The sequence below is a fragment of the Ursus americanus genome, chromosome X (genome assembly GCF_024610735.1).
Source record: "Ursus americanus isolate L20-20 chromosome X, mUrsAme1.1.p, whole genome shotgun sequence".
Taxonomy (NCBI): domain Eukaryota; kingdom Metazoa; phylum Chordata; class Mammalia; order Carnivora; family Ursidae; genus Ursus; species Ursus americanus.
In genome coordinates, this window is record NC_142164.1 from 15,382,004 (window position 1) to 15,404,534 (window position 22,531).

Consider the following 22,531-nt stretch of genomic DNA (forward strand, 5'->3'; position numbering starts at 1 on the left):
GACATTCTCTGCTCACTCTCCCTCCCTGACAGGAGCTGCCAGGGGCGGGAGGGCCTAGCTCTCATCTACCTCAGCCGCTGCCTTAGCTCTTCAGCCCTGAGGACTCCCAGGAAGAGCTACCTGTCAGACAGGCCTAAACTTCTGTCCCTCAGGGGATCCCTGGCCCAGAGGGCAGTCTGCTCTCTGTGTGTTCCTCAAATGACATCACTCACCATCAGTGAATGACCCACCGGGCACTTCTCTCTGGCCCAGATCCTTCACATCCCTGAGGTACTGAGCCATGACTGTCTCCTACAGGCAGCACTGAGCCTGAGGAGAACCTTCCCAGAGTGCCTCAAACGTGTCAAGGTGGGCTATGGCTTCTTCCCATCCTGCTCCCCTGAACCCCACAGCCTCCTTATGAGGCAGAGGCCTCGATTTCCACTGAACACCTGAGGACACTGAGCCCCCAGAGAGCATGGCCTTGCTCCAGGTCAGACAGCTGCCTGGGAGCTGAAGCCAGAGTGAAACCCGGGAGTCCCTCACTCCATGGCGTGTGCTCTTGAGAAGGGTGCAATACCGCGCCCTTGTTTCAAAAGGGGAACCTGAATTCCTTAGTAAATTGAGATCTGAAGACTAACAAGGGCGAGGACTTTTCCTTCCCAATTGAAGAAGTTGTGAACCTTAAAAATAAAACTGTCAGCTATTTTGCCAGCAAAATGCATTTATTTGGGAAAAGCAGAGAATAAAAATCCAGGACAAGCAAGCTACCACAAAACCACACGCTGGGCCCAGAGAACAAAAGACAGGACGGCTCTTGTTAGAGGAGAGGGGGCAGCTGTAAAGAAGGGTCCACTGGAAGAAGCTGGGTTTTAGAAATAGAGTGGTATCTCATTGGCTAGAATGTGACTGTCCCTCATTGGCAAGGCTGTGAGAGTCCCTCAATGGCTATGCTGTGACTGTCCATCATTGGCTGAGTTGTCACTGTCCCTCATTGGCCGAGCTGTGACTGTCCCTCATTGGCTGAGCTTGACTGTCCCTCATTTGATTGGGTGTGGCTGTCCCTCATTGGCTGGGCTGTGACTGTCCCTCTCTCGTTGAGCTGTAACTGTCCCAACTTGGCTGAGCTTGCCTGTCACTCATTGGCTTGGCTCTGACTCTTCCTCATTGGCTAGGATATGACTGTCCTTCATTGGCTGAACATGACTGTCCCTCGTTGGCTTGGATGTTGCTGTTCCTCATTGGCTGGGCTGTGACTATCATTCATTGGCAGGCTGTGACTGTCCCTCATTGCCTGAGCTGTAACTATCCCTATTTGACTGAACATGACTGTCTCTCATTGGCTTGGGTGTGTCTGTCCGTCATTTGTTGAGCTGTCACTATCCCTCAATGGCTAGGCAGTTACTTTCCCTCATTGGCTTAGTGTAACTGTCCCTCTTTGGCTGAGCTTCCTTGCTCCTCATTTGCTGGGCTATGACTGTTGCTCCTTGGCTGAGCTGTGACTATTACTGAATGGACGGTCTGTGCCTGTCCCTCATTGGCTTGGGTGTGGCTGTGCTTCACTGGCTGTGCTATGACTGTCCCTCATTGGCTGAGCTGTGACTGTACCTCTTTGCCTAAGGTTGACTGTTCTTCATTGACTAGGCTATGACTCTCTCTCCTTGGCTGAGTTGTGACTATCCCTCATTGGCTGATCTTGACTATCCCTCATTAGATTGGGTGTGGTTGTCCCTCACTGGCTGGGCTCTGATTATCCTTCATTGGCTGAGCTGTGACTGTCCCCCTTTCCTTGAGCTGTGACTGTCCATCATTGGCTGAGCATGACAGTCCTTCATTGGCTGAGCTGTGAATGTCCCTTATTGGCTGGGCTCTGTCCATCACTGGCTGAATTGTGACTTTCCCTCATTGGCTGAGCTTGACGTTCCCTGATTGCCTGGGCTGTGACTCTCCCTCATTGGCTTGGCTGTGATTGTTCCTCTTTGACTGTGCTGGTACTGTCTCTCATTGGCTGAGCATGACCGTCCCTCGTTGGCTTGATGTGATTATCCCTCATTGGCTGGGCTGTGACTGTCCCTCATTGGTTGAGTTATGACCATCTCTCAATGGCTATGCTCTGACTGTCCCTCATTGGCTGAACTGTGACTGCCCCTCATTGTCTGAGATGTGACTGTCCCTCATTGTCTGAGATGTGACTATTCCTTAATGGTTGGGTGGGTCTGTCCCTCATTGGCTGACCTGTGACTGTCCCTCGTTGGGTGAGCTTGAGTGCTCCTCATTAGCTAGGGTGTGGCTGTCCCTCATTGGCTGAGCTGTGACTATCCTTTAATGGATGGCCTGTGCCTTTCCCTGATTGGCTTGGCTGTGACTGTCCTCATTGGATGGGCTGTGACTGCCCATCATTGTCTGAACTGGGACAGTGTCTCATTGGCTGAAGTATGCCTGTCTCTCACTGGGTAAGCTGTGAATGTCCCTCATTGGATAGGCTCTGACTGTCCTTCTTTGGCTGAGCTTGACTGTCCCTCATTGGCTGGGTTGTGCCTGTCCCTCATTGGCTTGGCTGAGGGTCCCTCGTGGCGGGGCTGTGACTGTTCTTCAGTGGTTAAGCTATGACTGTCCCTCATTGGTTGAGCTGTGACTGTTCCTCATTGGCTGGGCGGCTTGGGCAAGGAGGAAAAGCTTTCTTCCTTCTGCTGTGATTACAAAGCAGTAGCTCAAGTAGTACGAATTTGCAAGGGTCCTCTCTTCCTGTTGGATTCACAATTAGCCACAGATGGTAGGGTGTGAGAGCTCCACCTTCTGGACTCTTGACCTCAACTTAGTGAACTTTTCCTTTTTTAATTTTCGTGAAGTGCACGGCAAGACTCTCTTTGATCTCCAAGTACAGCATGAGGCCTCCTGGGTTCGAGAGACCAGCACAGAAGGCTGAGTGCTCCTAGGCAGACTGTTTCTGCAACACGGAGTGGATCAAGGAAAAAAGGATGGCCTTACTTCTGAACGCCTGCACCTAGAACAACAACGTCTCCCTCCAAGGGGACTGACTCAGGAAACCAGTTCACATTAACATCAGAGAGTCTGCTGAAAGTTAAAGCCCACATCCGCTTAGGGATGGTGGTCCTGCCCCCCAAGAGCATGTCAGCCTGTAGTGTAGCTCTCTGCACATTGACAGTGTCTCTCTTGTACTCTGGGTTCCCCAAAGTTCGACTCCCTGTAGTGGTCACACAGCATTAAGGAAGCCAGAGATGACTCCTCATCACCCTCAGCATGAACCCACAAATTTCTGGGTGCCACTGAGTCCAGGCCCTGAGCACACTCAGAATGTCTGAGTTCTTCCACTCCTGCACAGGATTTTTGGAGTAGAGATTATTTAGCCCTTGTGTCGTGAGGAGATTCAGGCCAAGGCAGGTGAGGGGACAGGCATGGTGGCCCTCTCAGGAAGTGGTAAGGCCAACTCTAATGATCGGGAACAGACAAGCAGCAGGGCCTCTGGAGCCAGAGAATGGTTTTAGGAGCCTTGATGAGGGGTGTGAAATTAACCTTGGGATGTTAATCTCCCAGTCCTGCCTCTAGGACAACTTACCCTGATGGTTCAGGAAAGAGCTTTCGCATAACAAGTAGATCATCTCTGAAGATCGAAAATCAGGGTCCCGCATTATTGTGCCCTTGGATGTGCAGCAGGCCTCCACCTACACCTGATCATCTGGTTCAAGCCGACTTTCCACGGGTTCATTATTAAATTCACATAATCACTAAACATGATGGTCAGGGAACTTAAAGAGAGAAATAGAGTTATCCCCTTCTAGCAAAAGTCCCTCGTGTGGGCAGCAGTGGGATGCACAGACCCCTGTTTAAACTGCTTTAACCATGACATTGAACCATTCAGCCGGGAAGGACAGACAAGTGCAATCGCGGAAGGTGCAGTTGAAAAGAGCCGTGCAGCTGGCCAAGCACACCTGGGACCCCCCACCTCTCCCCCATCCCTGCGCTGCAGCCACCCCTGCCTCCTGCTTCCCTGCATGTGGCATCCTGCGCCCATTCAGGGGCCCTTGCAGCTGGATTTCCCACTGCCTCAACTCCCCTTCCCAAGTCTTGTCACCCTTCTCCTCTCTCCTTAAATGCCACCTCCTCAGAGCGGCACTGTGTCAGCCATCTAAAGTAAGACCCTCAGTAGTATGTACCACCTCTTCTTTGTTCATTTGGCAGAGAAAGACAAATAACATATGATTTCACTCGTATGTACAAGTTAAGACACAAAGCAAATGAACAAAGAAAAAAGGGACAGACAAAAGAGCAGACTCTTAAGGATAGAGAACAAAGTGGTGGTTACCAGAGGGGAGGGGGTGCAGAGGTGGGTGAAATAGGTGAAGGGGATTAGGAGCCCACTTACCATGATGAGCATTAAGTAATGTGTAAATTCATTGAATCACTATATTGTACACCTGGAACTATTATAACACTATGTTAATTATATTGGAATTAAAATAAGTAAGTAAATATATTTTCAAAAGTCATTGAAAAGATATTGTAAAAATGAAAAGTAGGTGTAGCTTAACTTACAATTTTATTTTCAATTTGAATATTCTTGTACCCAAACAGAGTTTATTATAATTTGACTTTCTGGCTTTCGTGGTAGCAAACCGATCAATCGTATTTTCAAAGTATGCTTTGTTGCCAAAGTCATTTTTGATGAGCAAATTTTCGTCTGCGCCAACTTCTCTTGCCAATTAATGATCTCTAATGATTTCTATTTAACTTAAGCTTCCTGACAGTTCTTTTGCAGGATGCTGCTGTGATTGGTGTTCAGAAAATCTCAAAGCTACTTGTACGTTTGGACAAGAGTGGACAAAGGAAAACTCATGAGTCAGATTTATAAGATCCATATACGATTTTGATGTGTTTCAGGGTCTAGACATTGACTCTGCCTTAAACTAATTACTATCGATAAAATTTCTAAAGAACTTATATCGTCAGCACATTTATGAATCACACTAGTAGATTCCTTTTGTAAATCGGATGTAGTCATGCAAAGTAACATTTTCCTCGTTAAAAACTCCAAGCCTCGAGGGCATTTCATTTAATCAGGAATATCTCTGTTTCAAATGTGAAATTAGTACATTTGTAATCTCCTTATTTTCTATTTGATATGTACTCTTTCCCCTTTGAAACTGAAACTTGCATCTGGTGATTTGTGCATTTCTAAGGTCTATATTTATCTTCCCTTCACCGGATACTCAAGAAATATGTTCCCATCTTTGCTATGGCTACACGGTCATCAAACACACTTTCAGTTACTTTCTTTCATTCATGCAAGCAAGGGAATAGACTTTCCTTTAAGCAAACGGCTTTATATACAGTCATGATTTATGGTTGTAGAGCTAAATTACCTTTCTCTGCTTTGTTCATAATACCATCCCACCTACATAAGTTACATAAGATAACTGTAGTCCATTTCACAATATGCTTTTGCTTTGGTATAATGCCTTTATGTCATTTGATATCATATCTTTTAAACATTTGTACAAGTCTCGGGGTGCCTGGGCGCTCAGTCGGTTGAATGCACTACTCCTGGTTTTGGCTCAGGTTATGATCTCAGGGTCATGAGATGGAACCCCGGGACAGGCTCTGCATTTAGCAGGGAGTTGGATGGAGATACTCTCTCACCCTCTCCCTCTGCCCCTGCCACCCCCCCCGCCCCCACGCCCACTCACAGCTATGTACTCTCTCTCTCTCTCTCAAATAGATAAATAAATGTTAAAAAATTTCGGTGGAAGTCTCTAATTGGTGTGCAATACTGTCCTGATTGCATTTGGTCTGATGCCTTATCATGTCTCAGTTTGTACTTAAATATAGTTTTCTCACAGACATAGAGAATATTACTCGGCCAGTTGTTATCATCAAAAAATGAGCCCATCAAGATACAAATTTGGCACAATCACGCTTGCAGGCATAATAGCCTTTCTGTACGCTTGTATGTACCTGTCCTACTCGGTCCCGTACCGTGTCCCTGGCCTGAGCATTTTAGCCCAATGTCATCGTCTTATAATGTATAAACATGTTTATCCGCTAGGCTATAGCCAGCTTTTTCTCTTCATTTCAGCCAAGTCAATTACTGTCGTGACGTTATCTTTAGTGTGGACATACAGAATAATCAGAAATGTTGGTCGGGAAGAGCCACATCTGGTGTATAATCAAGAGGCAAGAACACACATTTTGCTTCTTTTATTCTCAACACGTGCCACATTTAAAGTATTTTCCTAGAAGCATGAAACATTTGATTCTAATTTTAAAGAGAAGGATGACACAGAAGTGTTCTTTATAACCAGCTAAGTTAGCAGCTCTATCAACAGTCTACAATAGAATTATGACCCCCAACGTCATATTGACCTCTGAGTTCAATTCAATTGTAAAATAGGAAAGCACTGGGACGTTCAGTCATCTCCTGGGATCTTTTAAGAGGTCAGTCATTTTGTGCACAAACACATCAACCACCAAATTCATTCCAAAATATTCAACCGCGTTGTTCTCTACTTTGACACCTTCTGCCGACCTTCCTGTGTGAAACTACACGTTTGCAAGTAAGGAGAGTTTTGCATGGGGACGATGGGGTCTGTGCCCTCGCCACCCTGAAGATGACGGGGCCACCCGAGGGGGGACCTGACGGCAGGCTCTGAAAGGTGAGAGTGGCCTGCAGCTCACGGCCGTCGAGAACCCAGGGACGATACTCACACGTGGCAGGAATCTGGGTTGTGCCAACAATGCTGACCGAGTGTGGAGGCCACTGTCACCCCTGGCCTTTCACAGGACAGCTTGGCTTGGCCACACTCGTGAGTCAGCTTTTTAAGCCCCGAGGCAGAGACCACAGTCAAGATGAACCCGAATTCGGGGCTTCAGAAATGTGATAGAAGAAAGAAGAAATGGGTGTTGTTTCAGCCACCGTGTTTGGGGGAACTTTTGAAGCCACCAAATCTGGGTAATTTGTTACACAAAATGAAAAACCAATAACATTCTCTGAATCTGCACCCACGTCCTCATGTGCATTTCAAGGAACCGGTTGGCTAGAGAAGCAATCCGGGAGGCCTGGTTTACAGGTAGTTTTCACAGTATGCGGGTACTGTGTATGGTAGATCCTTTCCAGAAGAAAAAGGAAAGCAATATAAATAATTTACAGTCAGATGCAGTGGATATAAAACTTATTTAAAATGTAACCTGTAAGAGGAGGCACTTCTGCATTGGTGGAGGAAGACCTGTGAAAATTCACTCTAGCATACAGGCAATGAGAACACAGGCAAACCCTGTCTTAATAACTGGTTTTGGAACTGTGCAAATTCACCCATGCCCAGCAACAACTGGAAGAGCATTCACTCAAGAAGGATGGCTCCATCCGTACAGTGACAGTCAGCTCTGGGCTGTTGTGACCAGAACTGTTCCCACCGCCCTCTCTTCAGCTCCATGGTGGCCTTGAAATCAATGACCTCATGTCTACAAAGCTCTGAACACCAGCGACCTGTCGGCCACTGGAGGGGACTAAACTGATTGGAGTCCCCCACAAATCTCTATTCCCAGACAATTGTCACTATTTGATGTGCCTGGTGACTCCCTGAAAAGCACCTCTCCTGGGGCTCATCTGTCACTGAACAATCTGAGAGCTTCCTCTGTGGGCACAGCCCTGTTAACCATCTTAAGGTGCCAGGCAGGACTGCTGTGGGGAGTGTTGAATAGATGGGATGACGGTGAGCAATGCAGTCTTGCTTTCATTTTATGTGCAAGAAATACATCATATGTTTCTCCTCCAAGAACAACTTCCAAAGTGGATTTGTGTAGTCAAATTTTTACCAAATGGTCTTAAGCTTTCCTCAGGATTATGATGACCAAATAATCCACCTCTACTTCTGTTAAAACAGTCAGCCAGTATTTGATTGCTCCGCTCTCAGCTTCAAACCGAACCCTTTCGCTGATATGTAAAAAGTATTCTGGTTCCTATAAATGTTTTTCCTGTGCCGTGTGTGACCGAATTCTGCCTGTAGGGGGCGCCAGAGAGGCGTCCAGGGAAGACTTGCTTCCTGCTTCTGGCACAGCCGGCTCCCAGGAAGCATGGGGCTTCTCCAGCACCAGGCTCCGCACCGCACACAGCTTCTCGGGGGAGGGGGGGGCAGGCTGCTGCAGGACGGTGTGGCCAGCAACATCCCCATGGCCCCCAGCTGCCCTTACACCTCCCTCCCTGGGGCAGTAATAATAGATGAGCCTTCTGGTCAGACACCTCCCTGTGCGTACCCCTCCCAGACCCCCTAGGGGGCGTATATCCAGCAACTCCCAGGGGGCACATTTCTAGAAAGTTCCACCTGAGAGGCGCCACAACTTCACTGCCACTGTGTGAGTTGCTTCCAGGCTCCGGGAACAAGGTCTGTATTTTAATCGTGGGAGTGCGGATTCATCTCCCTGGGGACTGTCTCTGTGCCCTGCAGGTGCCTCTCCCTTGGCTGCGGTGTCTTCCTGGGGAATCTGCCTCGGTCTGTGGAGACACGTGGTTGGGTTCTGATCTCAGCACAGGGCGAGGCATTTTCGGGGCGGCTTCTCTCCGCCATGTTGGAGAGGAATCTGTCCTTGGTGGTGCCTTGAGTTCTGTGAGGATGTTCCTTGTGTAATGCTCTCAGCGCTGGTGAGGGGTCGTCTTTGGGTGCTGAGTCCTAACACAGAGGGTGGGGATTCGGGGGGCGGCAGGGGCTCCGGCGATCGGGGCAGGCGTGGGGGAGGAGCGGGGATGTTTCCTGGCTCTCATGTCAGGCTCTGTGGGGAGAATGTTTCCTCGGGTGCATCACCTCAGCCCTGGGATTCCTCTCCCTGCGGGCTTCTGCCTCAGCCTGTGAGACACTCTCCTTGGGGGTTAGCTCGGCACGAGGGCGCACTTTGCCTTGGGTGCTCTGTCTCAGCCATGCTGGGGCTGGGCTTTCGTGCTGTTCCGCTGGTCCCTGGTGGGGACTCTTAGTCCCGCGGAGACTTTCGTGGGTGCTCCGTCCCTTCCAATGGGGGTGCTGTTCCTCTGATGCTTCAAGACGAGAGGGAAACTCTCCCAGGGGGGGCTCTGTGTGAGCCGAGGGGCAGGGGGAGAACTTCACCGTGGGCGCCTTCTCAGCACTGGGGGTTTGGGCTCTTTCTGGAAGCTCCCTCTGAGGTCTGGGGAGCTGAGACTCTTCCTCAGGGTCCATCTCTGCCAGCAGGAGGATTGTGCCTTGAGAGCTCTCTCAGCCCTGGGTGAGGAGGGTTCCTTGGGCACTTCCCCTCCCTGATGTAGGGGGGGCTACTCTTTCCTGGCTGCTGACTCAGCTGTGGCTGGGGAGCATTTTGGGGGCTCTGGCTCTGCCTCAAGGGGTGGATTGTCCCTAGTGTGTTCTGTCTCAGCCTTTGTGGTGAGGTCGTAGTTGGCTGCTCTAATGCACTGTGGGGTGGCCTGTTCTTACTTGGATGCTCACCCTGGGGTGGAGTCATTTTCCTTGATTTCTGTATGTCAGTCTTGCAGGGGTTCTATTTCTAACCTTTTATGTGTGACCTTGGTCATCAAGGTGGGAATCTGGGGCTGACAATGTGTGAGAGTTGGTTGCATTCTGTACTCACGTACACTTGCTATATAGGGAGTCTTTAATCTCAGTCACCCTGGGGGCTGTGCAGGGATCTTTCATTATGTCTAAATGTGAATTTTGTACTGAATAATGTGGTTTATTGGCCATTCATATATGTCTTTTATGAAGAGCCTTTCCAGGACTTTCACCTATATTTTATTGAGATACTTGTATTTTTAAAATTGATTTGTAGTTCAATATATATTCATTCTAACACATATTTAAATATATAATTTTGTGTGTCTTTTCCTGATCTGTTTTTTTTGTTTTTTGGTCACACTCTTTTTTTTCTAAAAGAGAGAGAGTGTGGACACACGAGTGGGGGAGGGGTGTGGTAGCGGGAGAGGGAAACAGAGAATCTCCATTAGGCTTCCAGCCCAGTGTGAGCCCAATATGGGGCTTGATCTCACCACCCTGAGATCATAACCTGAGCTAAAATCAAAAGTCAGATGCTTAAACAATTGGGCCATACAGGTGCCCCATGTCTCTCTCTCTGTTTTTAATTTTCATTTATTTATTAGAGGTAGAATCCAGGCACACGTGAGAGAGAGAGAGAGAGAGAGAGAGAGAGAGAGAGAGAGAGAGAGAGCGCAACAGAGAGCACGAGCAGGAGAGAGAGGCAGATGGAGAAGCAGCCTCCCCAGTGAGTAGGGAGCCAAATGCTGGGCTCCATGCCAGGATCCGGGGACCATGACCTGAGCCGAAAGCAGACATTAACCAGTTTAGCCACTCAGATGCCCTGTATGTCACTTTCTTAGTAGAAGTGTCTTTTTGATGAAAAGAAGTTCTCGGTTTAATTAAGTCTAATCATTCTATCCTTCATGGTCAGGGCTTTCATTGTTTTCAAAAGCTTTGCCTACTCTAAAGCCACGAAGGTGATATCCCAAGTTTCCTTCTAGATCACCTATTCATCGAGGATCATATTGTAAGGATGGGAAGGGGATCAGAGCAGAGGTGCAGTTCCCCGTAGGGAGCAGGTGGACTTACTGAAAGGACCACAAAGGCTTGCAGGTCCCCGTGTCAGCCATCTAGCACCTGCTGATTCCAGATGTATGTCTCGACTCTGTCCTGTGGCACTGGAGTATCCGCCCACCGTTGCTCCAACACCACAGAGCTGTCGCTGCCCCTCCGTCGCGGTACGTCTGCCGTCTGGCAGTGCGCGCCTTCCAACCTGCTGCTTTTGCTTAAACGTGGTCTCAGCTGTTCTAGGCCCTTTGATATCCACATACTGTTTACTATCAGCTCAGCTATTTCCCCGAAAAGTAACAGGATGGGTTCATTTAAATTTTAAATAAATATTTACTTATATGTTAAATATGATGCGATACTTTTTCTGGGAAGATATGACAATAATGACGTAACGAGTCTTCCAATCCACATGGTATGTATTTCTCTCCATTTACTGAGGCCTTTCATTTCTGTCCATGAGGATTATATTTCACGTGTCGTGCTCAGCACACCTGTTGCTAGGTTTATCCTATGGGTTTCTTTTTTTTTTTTAAGATTTTTTATTTTTAATTAATCTCTATACCCAATGTGGGGCTCGAACATACAACCCCAAGATCGACAGTCCCACCGTCCACTGACTGAACCAGCCAGGTGCCCCTTGATGTTCTTGACACTGCTCTAATGGTATTCGAAATATCTTTTTCTTTTTTTTAAAAAAGATTTTATTTATTTATTCGACAGAGATAGAGACAGCCAGCAAGAGAGGGAACACAAGCAGGGGGAGTGGGAGAGGAAGAAGCAGGCTCATAGCGGAAGAGCCTGATGTGGGGCTCGATCCCAGAACGCCGGGATCACGCCCTGAGCCGAAGGCAGACGCTTAACCACTGTGCCACCCAGGCACCCCCGAAATATCTTTTTCTAACTGGTTTGTTATTACACAGAAATACACGTGTTTTTGATTCTTGCTGTTTATCCAGTAGCTTGACGCTTGTACACTTATTAATTCTCAGGATTTTAATTCCTTTTGGATATTCTATGTACAAGAACATGTCAACTATGAACAATTACAACCTCACTTCTCCTCCGGTATGTTCTTGAAAACACAACGGACAGCCTTGTCTTCTGTCACCATTAAATACGGCACTTGTGTACATTTTTGGGGCGGGAGAGGTATCTTTTCTTAGGTTCAAGAAGTTGCCTTTCACCTGAGTTGCTGATGATTTTTACCATGAATAGGTATCCAACGTCAACCCGTTTATGAAAGTGGCCCTGTGTCTTTTTTCTGGTTTTTGCTGTTTATGTAGCGCATTTCACTGATGAATTTTCCAGGGTGAAACGAATCTTCCTTCCAGCAAGACACATGACCTTTGGATTTTTATGTCCTGTTTAATTTCACTTGCTAACCAATTGTGTTGTGCGTCTATATTCAGGAGAGAGATGTGGTTCTTTCGTTTTCTTTCTTGCAGTGTTTTTGGTACATGTTGGTAACATGTTTATCTTGGCCTCATAAAATGAGTAGAGAACTCACACCCTTTCTCCTCTGTTCCGAAAGAGTTTGTGTAAGTCTGGTCTTATTTGCCTCGTGAATGTTTGAAGGACTCGTCAGGAAAGCCTTCAGGATAGAAAGGCTCGTCATTTGGTGCTAAACGTCGTACCCCATACAGGAGCCTTCAGATTTTCTGTTTCTTCTTGGTGAGTTTTGGAATGTTTCATTGTTCTAGAAAAGAGTCTATTTCATCTGTTTCCAAATTTGCTATAAAGTCAGTCTGGGTGTTCCCGCTGTCTGTCACAGAGCTCTTCTCTGGATGCAGGGCTCGCTCTCCTGCTTGGTGGCTAGTACTTTTTATCTGAGGATGAATTGTCATTGATAATCATGCCAAGGAGCCGTCTCAGTCTGTGCAGGCTGCCATAGCAACATGCCAGAAACTGGGAAGATGACAAGGACAGAAATCTGTGGCCTAGGGCCGTGGAGGCCAGGATACCAGGACCAGGCTGCCGGCACCAGGGCGATCGAGAGAAGGTCCGCGGCCTGTTTCAAGCCAGGCACCTTTGCTCTGCCCTCTGTGGTGGGAGGGCTCGGGCTCTCTCTGCAGCCCCCTTTCTGTAGCACTGATCCGATTCGGGAGTGGGCCACCATTTGGACCTCGGCACTTGCCAAGGGACCCTAATATCTCCTAATACCAGCTCCCCTGAGGGGTTGGATTTCAATGCATGGTTGTGGGAGACACAAGTGTCAGAACACAGCATAGACCTCACTCTACTTTCCTGGGGTTTGTTGTAGTCTTTTTACACCTTCTTCCATGGACAGACCTCATTCATTTGCAGCAATGGTTCTTCTCTAACAAAATGTAAAGCTGTAAGTTTTCCTCTCTGTTCGTCATTCCACGTGTGTCGCACAGAATCGGTCATGTGATGTTCTCCTAGAGTTCACTAATAAGTATTGATTTAGAGTATGTTGTACAGTTTTGAAGGACCTTTTGTTGTGTTGCTAAGAAGTACTTCTTTGATTTCATTTTCTTTAGAGAACACGGTGTGCATGACATTAAGGATTGGGGTTTATTGGCAGGGTTGCCAGTGTTTGCCTGCTCGAGAAGAAATGATATTCTGATGACTGAATGCAGGACTCTGTGTGAGGCCATGATCAAGCCTATTGAGGGTGGTATCTTTCAATCTATGCATTTGCTATCTGGGGGCTGAGCCCACCAAACTGGCACATTCTGAATGGTGCCCCAGAGAGCAAAATGATTGCTGGAGGTGGACATGTGCACAAAAGGATTCCACCCTGCAAACCTTAGGACGTCTTCTGGGAGCGCTAGGGAAGGATGTAACCGCATTCTCCTGCTACACAGGACTTGAGTAGCACGTAACTGAGGAGCCTGGCAGCCACTTTGCAATCATGAGGAGGAGCCAGAACTGGGATGAAGTGGCTTCTAAGAAGCAGAAGAGAACCTGGGGAAGGGAGCCAACGTTTGGTCATATTATTCATACAGGATTCAGCTCATTTGATGCTAATGTCCACTTAGCTGTTGGTTTCTTGTATCATTTTAGCTAAACACAGGAGAGGTTTCTGCTCCTGTGATTGAAAGCAACCTATGCAAATTGTGTTCACCATGGCAAGTAAAAGAGCAAAGACAAGATGCATTTGGAAATAGCAGAAATTGTACCAGCCGGCAACGACCACTTTTCACAATCACTATGCCCATAGCCTGACATCTTCTCTTAAAAGGGCAATATTCTTATGAGATTTGGATCTTAGTGTGAAGAACGTCCATTTGCCAGCTCTTCCCCACGGTGCCCAGACTCCACTTTTAACAATTAAGAGACTGCAGAGCAGCTGTGAGAGGGAGAAGGGCTCTCTCTGCACTTCTGCAGGCGGGTACCATGGAGGGTGCCAGGCGGGAAGCCCTTCTCCCTTGAGGTCATGTATCCGTTCAAATCCGTATTTTGAATTCTTTGGGTAAATACCTAGTACTGCAAATGCTGGTTCATGACGTAGTGCTAGTTTCACTTTCTGAGAAACCTCCGTACTGTTTCGGAAGGGTTGCAGTTTTCTCATTAATGGGACATGTTTCTTGTTGCTCCTCAGGAAGTGATGAGTGAGAAAGGAGAGGAGTCCGCTGTTGGGCCCAAAAGCCAAGTGAAAAGTCCTGGGAAATCCATCACTCCATCTCCAATTAAGAAAAGGCTGAGCATGAGGCTGCTGTCAGTGGAGGAGGAAGGAGAGGGAGCATCCCACGCCGGGGGCTCAGCCGTGTCCATGGAAGATGGTGAGAATGACAGGCCTCCCCTCCCCTCCCTGACCTGAGCCACGGTAGCCTGGCCTCTGGCTCCTCCACGCCACGGGAGCAGTTCCCATCAAGGTCACTGACTTCGGGTGATGCTGCCTTAATTTCTCAGTCACGCTGGACCAGGTGGTCACTCTGTCCTTCATGGAAACATTGCTGGCTTCCCCACCACTTGACTCTACTGGTTTCTTCATAGAAAGATACACCCTCATTCTCCTCTCTGTCCTTCCTTCTCTCCTCCTAACACCGTCATCATTCCAGAGTCCCACCATTACACTGTCCCTCATCGCACACCACCTCAGGATTCAGCAAGCTGCTCCCCTGGCTTCTGAGCTCGCATCCTGCTTTTCCACCTGACCCCATACAGCTCATGGGTTCCCGTGAACCGAGAGTGACTGTGGCCACACAGAAATCAGACCATTACATGCATATGGTCATCAACTCCCCTGAGCACTCAGAACAGAGTCTGAGCTCCCGACACTGGTCTCCATGCCCTGCATGACCTGGCCCTGCCATCCTCTCCTGCCATCATGTGTCCTCTCTGTGACCTTCTTGTTCTCTCTCCCTCTGAACTGTGCTCCATGGCCCCGGCTCGTCCCCTCCTAGGGATCCTGCCCTGTCCTCCCGGCAGCTAGAACTCCTCTTCTGCGTGTGCACAGGCCGCCTCTGTCTCCTGCTCCCAGCTCTGCCCAGGGGTCACCCCCTCAGAGGGCCCTGTCTGACCACACCGTCATGGAGGCTTCCCTCCTGCTCTCACTCACAACCCTGCTTCCTTCCTTCCTCACATGAATTCAAACCCTCTTATCACCTTTGTTCATTGCGCATTTACCTGCTGACGTCCACAGAGGTTATACATTCCAAAAGGAGAGGGTTTCTTCTGTCTGGTTCATGGCTGATCCCCACTGTTGGCTTGATGCTTGGCACAGAGGATGAGTGAATGAAGTAGACGTGTCCAACTGGGAGTGCCAATATTCATTTTGAGACAAAACCCAGATGACAAAGATCCATTTGCTGACTGGGATTTCTAGTGATGGAGTGCCAATATCAGGCATCCTGACATCAAGTGACACATTCAGCTTGCCACCTCGTAGAGGGCATCCAGGTGACATGAAGTCACGAGTGCCAGGGCTCTGTGAATGTTTGCTAATTGGTTACACTGTCCACGTCTGTCTCTGGGTATGCGTAGTGACAAGAAGAGCTGCCTTGCTGTATTATCTTCCCTGAGGTCAGAATTTCAGGTCTGATACAATTATCTGGTATATTCACCTGCTATGAAATGAAAATTTTAGAGACTGTGGAGCCCATGGATGTGTGGGGGGGGGTCGCTGAAATGCACGTCATTGCAGCTCCACGGTCAGTTAGGTTTCCGGGTGCACCTGTCGTTCACAGTACCCACGGGGAGGGGAGGGAAGGTGGTCTATCCCCACCTGCTGGCTTCTGGTCAACATCTGTTCCTCCCGAGCTTATGAATATGGCAGGAGACGGTATTCCACACGGTAAGTTGGATTGTTTGTCTCAGGACTTGACCAGCGTCAGCAAGGGTGGGCTGATTCACAAAGCTGGTGGTCATGCCCTGGTGGGAGGAATCATCGCCAGCTGTCTCTCTGCAGATGACCTCAAGGTCACAGCAACGTCTGTGTCTGGAGATATGCCAGATCAACTGCCCATTCCGGTGAAAATCAATACGGAAATCAAAGAGCAATTAAAGATGGAAATTCGACAGCTTGGAGGAAGTAAGTAGAATAAGCACTTCTGTCCATGAAACCACAGGAAGTCTTTCCCATACTATTATTCAGACTAGATTCAACCAACCTCTTGAGGCTCATCCTTTGCCAGAATTGGATTTTCACAAGTGGAATGGCTCCTCTTTATTTTGACTGAAATGTCCCCGTAAACCTTTTTGTCTTGTTCCCTTGTATTTCTTAAGTGGTTACTGTGTACCAGATTCCACTGGTGGCTGTGTCCGGATGTCTGAATGTAAGCATGGAAAGCACAGGTTCTCTGTAACGTTCTAGCCCTTGAATGATCGCTGAGACTCCAAGATTGACTTCTACCTCCCCTTTGTACTTTAGAGATGTTGAAGGTTTTTTTCTCTACATATCCCCAGAATATGAAAGAATCTCCAAACTGCTTGAAGGGGTGCAAGGACCTCCAGAAGTGCAGAAAAAATTTGTTGTGTACGCCATGAAGGAAGCGGCAAGGTGAGTGTGGGAGGAACTGTGCAGTATGTTTCCCGGTGGGGCCAGTGCGCTGCTGGGTGAGGGGTGGGGTCGGGCCTGCCTGGCGTTTCTCAAACCCTGGTCCTCACTCACAGTTCACGTTGTCTCCAGTTATTTAGATTGATAGTGTTTGAGTCTCTCCTTCTTCCAAGCTTGAAGAGCCTTCTGTTCACACCCGAGTTTGAGGTGGACCTTGACCCTGAACTGGCCCTCTGAATTTGCTGGATTGTCCCTTGCCTTGCAGATGTGTTTTCTGTTCTCCTATAAACTGAGGCTCTCTTTCCATTTCTACAGAGCCTCCTGCATCATAGGTCCTTTGGATATCCTTTGGTTAATGACTTGTTTCTCTATTTTCAGATTTAAGAGACAAGACTTAGTAAGTCGCCTTGGGAATTTAGTAGAAAAAATAGAATATGAGGATTTCTCAACAAAGATGAAGACTCCCAAGTCTTCTAATCCTATTACCGCAACGATCATTGAGAAAGCATAACCAGTTGGCCATCCTGGAATGCTGCCGGATATTGTTGATGCCTCCGAGCACGAGTTAGCTACGAAATTTTCTTCTTCAGGATATGAAACACCATTGAAACTTAAATGTTATAAATTCCTGTTAGTAAAGTTTGATTTGGCAATGCATTTAAAAGGATAATTTGTTGTTCGTTTGTTTGTTTTCCCCTGAAGAGGGGGAATGCCGTTAAGTCATGGGTCGACACTATATCCTAGCTCCTCAGCAGGTCACAGGCCTGTCGCTGGTGTTTATAGCATCTTCTACACTAGCAGTTTCTTTTTTTAAATTTTACATTTTAAGTAATTTCTACACCCAACATGGGGCTCGAACTCACAACCCCGAGATCAAGAGTCCGTGCTCCACTGACCGAGCCAGCCTGCACCCCATACACTCTCCATTTCTTTTCCTTTTGCCTGAGACAGCCCCTCCGCTGGTCATAAGGCTTGGCCTGAGCGGATGACTCACACCTTCCTTACCAGTGGACCCGACCATTAGCTGTCCTGCCTCCACTGAGTTGTTTTAATTTTCCTTTGACTTTGATCACAACCATGAGCGTGCTGAGAAAAACCCACACATCGTGGACATAGTCTTCCTCAGGGTCTCGTGTCGTTGCAGCCCTGTGTCCTTACCAGTCGGGTCCCATCTCCCCACGCTGTGCAGGAACCCCATGTTTGCCTGATGACTGAGGGAGAGGAGCACTCCGGCCTGAACCCTTGGCAGTGTCTGTTTCCATTTCAATGGAGTCATTGTTAGGGCTCTTGTGGAAAGCCTTTCTCCTTTGGAAAAAGACCTCCAGTGCAGAGAAGCCTAACGTTGTGGGGACAAGAAGCAAAAGTTGGCTACTGAATACATAAGAATAATAGTGAGAGGAGCCCCTCTCATTGCCATCCCTTCATTAATAAAGATGTGAGTCATTGGCTATGGGAGAGAGAGCTCAATATACTTGCTAATGAGGTAGAGGATTGACATCCTCTAAATTATATTACCCCAGCCGCTCAAGGTACGGCTGCCAAGTTAGAGCCAGAACTTTCACTTTAAAAGATTATTCCAGGCCTTTTTTGAAATTGTCACTTTAGGATGTTGAGGTAGATAATAAACTTACTGAATTCCATAAGCTCAGCCAAAGAGGGACAGCAAAGCTCAGACAATTAGGGACAGTCCCAGCCCAGGCAATGAGGGGCATGCACAGCTTAGCCATTCAGCGATAGTCCACAGTCAAGCCTATGAGGGACAGCCACACCCAAGCCTATGGGGGACAGTCAAGCTCAGCCAATGAGGGACAGTCATAGCCCAGCCAATGAGTGACAGTCAAGGTCAGCCAAAGAGAGACAACCACACCAAATTTAATGAGGGACAGTCACAGCTCAGCTAATGAGGGACAATCACAACTCAGCCAATGAGGGACGTTTAGAGCTTAGCCATCGAGAGAGTGTTCTAGCCCATGCAATGAGACTGTCACAGCTCATGCAGTAATGGAAAGTCACAGTTCAGCCAATGAGGGACAGTCACAGCTCAGCCCATGAAGGACAGTCAGAATTCCTCCAATGAGGGAGAGTCAGAGCCCACGTAATAAGGGACATTTATAGCTTAGCCAATGAAACAGTGGTATAGTCCAGCCAATGAGAGAGTATCACAGCTTAGCCAATAATGGCAAGTCACAGCTCAGCCAATGAGGGACAGTCAAACTGAGCCAGTGATGGACAGTCAGAAGCCAGCCCATGGGGGACATTCACAGCTTGGACAATGAGAGAGAGTCATAGCCTATCCAATGAGAGACAGTCAAGCTCAGCCAATGAGGGACAGCCACAGTTCAGCCAATTTGGGACAGTGAGAATTCAGCCAATGAGGGAGAGTCAGAGCCCACCCAATAGGGACATTTACAGCTTAGCCAATGAGAGAGCGATATAGCCCAGCCAATGAGAGACTGTCACAGCTTAGCCAATAATGGAAAGTCACAGCTCAGCCAGTGAGGGATAGTCAAATGTGAGCCAATGAAGGACAGTCAGAAACCAGCCAATGAGGGACATTCACAGCTTAGACAATGAGAGAGAGTCATAGCCCAGCCAATGAGGGACAGTCATAATTCAGCCAAGGACAGAAGGTCAGAGCCCAGCCAGTGAAGGACATTCACAGCTTAGACAATGAGAGAGAGTCATAGCACAACCAATGATGGACAGTCACAGCCCAGCCAATGATGGATTGACTGTCGTAATTGGCTGGGCTGTGATTGTTCCTCACTGGCTGAGCTGTGACTGTCCCTCAATGGCTCCGTATTGACTGGCCTTCGTTGGCTGAGCTGTGACAGTCCCTCATTGGTTAAGTGATGACTGTCCCTCATTGGCTGAACTTGCTGTCCATCATTGGTTGAGCTGTGACTGTCCATAATTGGCTGAGTGGAGACGATCATCATTGGCTGAGCTGTGACTGTTTGGTATTGGCTTAGTTGTGACAGTCCTTCATTGGCTGCGCTATGACTCTCTCTCATTGGCTACACAGTGAATGTACATCATTGGCTGGGCTCTCACTGTCCATCATTGGCTGACCTGTGACTCTCCCTCATTGCCTAACTGTGACTGTCTATCATTGGCTGAAGTTGACTGTCCATCATTGGCTGAATTGTGACTGTCCTTCATTGGCTGCCCTGTGATGGTCTCTCATTGCCTGGGCCTTGACTCTCTCTCATTGGCTACGCTGTGAATGTCCATCATTGGCTAGGTTTTGTCTGCCATTGGCTGAATTGAGACTGACCCTCACTGGCTGAGCTTGAGTGTTCCTCACTAGCTTGTCTGTGCAGTCCCTCATTGGCTGGGCTGTGACAATTGCTGATTGGCTGGGCATGTGACTGTAACCTTTTGATTTCCCTCATTGGCGGACTGTGACTCTCTCTCATTGACTGAGTTTTGACATTTCCTTATTCGATGGGCTGTGCCTGTCCCTCATTGTTTCTGCTGCTGCTGGGGCATGGAGGAAAATCTTTCTTCCTCCGGCTAGGTTAGTAAAGCAGTAGCTCAAGTAGTATGGCCTTTCATGATTCTTCTCTTCCTGTTGAAATCACAATTGGCCACAAATGTTTGGATGTGAGAGCAACCGTTCCTGACTTTTGTCCCCAACTTAGTGAAATTTCCCTATATTATTTTTCATAAAGTGCATGACAAGACTGCATATCATCATCAGTACAGCACGAGGCCTCCTGGGTTCAAGAGAACAGCACAGAAGCCTGAGTGCTCCTAGGCAGACAATTTCGGCAACATGGCGTGGATCAAGGAAGGAAGGATGACCTTACTTCTAAACACCTGCCCCTAGAACAACAAAGTCTCCCTCCAAGGGGATGGACAGAAAACCTGTTCATGTTAACATCAGAGAGTCTGCTGAAAGCTAAAGCCCACATCCCCTTGGGGACAGTGTTCTTGCCTCCCCCAAGAGCATGTTGGCATAGCTCTGTGAATTGAGTGTCTCCCTTGTAGTCTGGGCTCCACAGAATTGGTCTCCATGTAGTGGTCCCACAATATTAAGGAGCCCAGTGATCACTCCTCATCACCCTCAGCATGAACCCACAAATTTCTGGGTGCCACTGAGTCCAGGCCCTGAACACACTCGGAATGTCCAACATCTTCCACTTCTCCTTAAGATCCATGGGATAGGGATTATTCAGCCCTTCTGTCATGAGGAGATTCAGGCCACGGCAGATGAAGGCACAGGCAAGATGGCCCTCTCAGTAAATGGGAAAGCCAAGTCTTACTGATTAGGGACAGACAAGCAGCAGGGACTCTGGAGCCAGAGAATGATTTTAGGAGCCTTGATGAGGGGTGTGAAATTAACCTTGGGATGTTAATCTCCCGGTCCTTCCTCTATGACAACTTACCCTGATGGTTCAGGAAAGAGCTTTCACATAACAAGTAGATCATCTCTGAAGGTCAAAAATCAGGGTCCCACATTATTGAGCCCTTGGATGTGCAGCAGGCCTCCAATTACACCTGATCATTTGCTTTGAGTCAACTTTCCACAAGTTCATTATCCATTCATGTAACTACTTAACGTGATGGTCGGGGAACATTTAAAAGAGGAATAGAGTTATCTATCCCTTCCTAGCAAAGGTCCCTTACGTGGGCAGCAGTGGGCTGCACAGACCCCTGTTTAAACTGTTTTAACCATGACATTGAACCATTCAGCCACGAAGGACTGACAAGTGCAATCACAGAAGGTGTAATGGAAAAGAGCTGTGCATCTGTCCAAACACACTTGGGACGCCCACCTCTCTCCCCATCCCTGTGCTGCAGCCACCCCGGCCTCCTGCTTCCCTACACATGGCATCCTGCACCCATTCGGGGACCTTTGCAGCTGGACTTCCCACTGCCTCAACTCCCCTTCCCAAGTCTTGTCAGTCTTGTCTCCCTTCCCCTCTCTCCTTAGAGGCCACCTCCTCAGAGAGGCACTGTGTGACCATATTTAAAGTAAGACCCCCAGTAGTATATACCACATTTTTTCTATCCATTTGTCAGAGAAAGACGGGTAACATGATTTCACTCATATGTACAATTTAAGACACAAAAAAATGAACAAAGAAATAAAGAGACAAAACATGAACAGACTCTTAAGGATCGAGAACAACCTGCCGGTTACCAAAAGTGAGAGGTGGGGGTGGGTGAAATAGGTGAAGGGGATTAAGAGTCCACTTATGATGAGTAATGTATAGAATCGCTGAATCACTATATTGTACATCTGGAACTAATATAACACTATGTTAATTAAAGAAACAGTCAACAAAAAAAAGAGGCAACCCATGGAACAGGAGAAGATACTTATGACACTACAGATAAAGGGCTGGTATCCAAGACCTATAAAGAACTTATCAAACTCAACGCCCAAAAAACAAATAATCAAGTCAAAAAATGGGCAGAACACATGAACAGATACTTCTCCAAAGAAGACATACGAATGGCTAACAGACAGATGAAAAAATGTTCAACATCAATAGCCATCAGGGAAATCCAAATCAATACCACATTGAGAGACAACCTTACACCAGTTAGAATGCCAAAAATTAACAAGGCAGGAAACAACAAGTGTTGGAGAGGATATGGAGAAACGGGAACCGTCTTACACCGTTGGTGGGAATGCAAGCTGGTACAGCCACTTCAGAAACCAGTATGGACCTTCCTCAAGACACTAAAAATAGAGCTACCCTATGACCTAGCAATTGTACTACTGGGTATTTACCCCAAAGATATAGATGTAGTGAAAAGAAGGGGCACATGTACCCCAATGTTCATAGCAGCAGTGTCCACATAGCCAAACTGTGGAAGTAGCGGAGATGCCCTTCAACAGATGACTGGATTAAGAAGATGTGGTCCATATATACAATGGAATATTACTCAGCCATCAGAAAGGATGAATACCCACCATTTGCATTGACATGGATGGAACTGGAGGGGATTATTCTAAGTGAAATAAGTCCAGCAGAGAAAGACAATTATCATATGG

At 47.7% G+C, this 22,531-nt stretch overlaps 1 protein-coding gene across 1 annotated transcript; it reads left to right on the forward strand.

Moving 5' to 3' along the window:
• The first annotated feature begins 11,594 nt into the window (after positions 1-11,594).
• Positions 11,595-17,032, forward strand: LOC148106829 (integrator complex subunit 6-like). Its single transcript, XM_087859714.1, has 5 exons — positions 11,595-11,624; positions 14,125-14,305; positions 15,934-16,056; positions 16,431-16,524; positions 16,900-17,032. Exons 1-5 carry the CDS (start codon positions 11,595-11,597, stop codon positions 17,030-17,032), a joined length of 561 nt encoding a protein of 186 aa, XP_087715840.1.
• The last annotated feature ends 5,499 nt before the right edge of the window (positions 17,033-22,531 follow it).

Coding starts and splice junctions, on each gene's coding strand:
- LOC148106829 (XM_087859714.1), top strand. CDS start 11,595: ATGAACAATTACAACCTCACTTCTCCTCCG. Junction 11,625..14,124: donor ACAACCTCACTTCTCCTCCG/GTATGTTCTTGA, acceptor GTTGCTCCTCAG/GAAGTGATGAGTGAGAAAGG. Junction 16,525..16,899: donor GCCATGAAGGAAGCGGCAAG/GTGAGTGTGGGA, acceptor CTCTATTTTCAG/ATTTAAGAGACAAGACTTAG.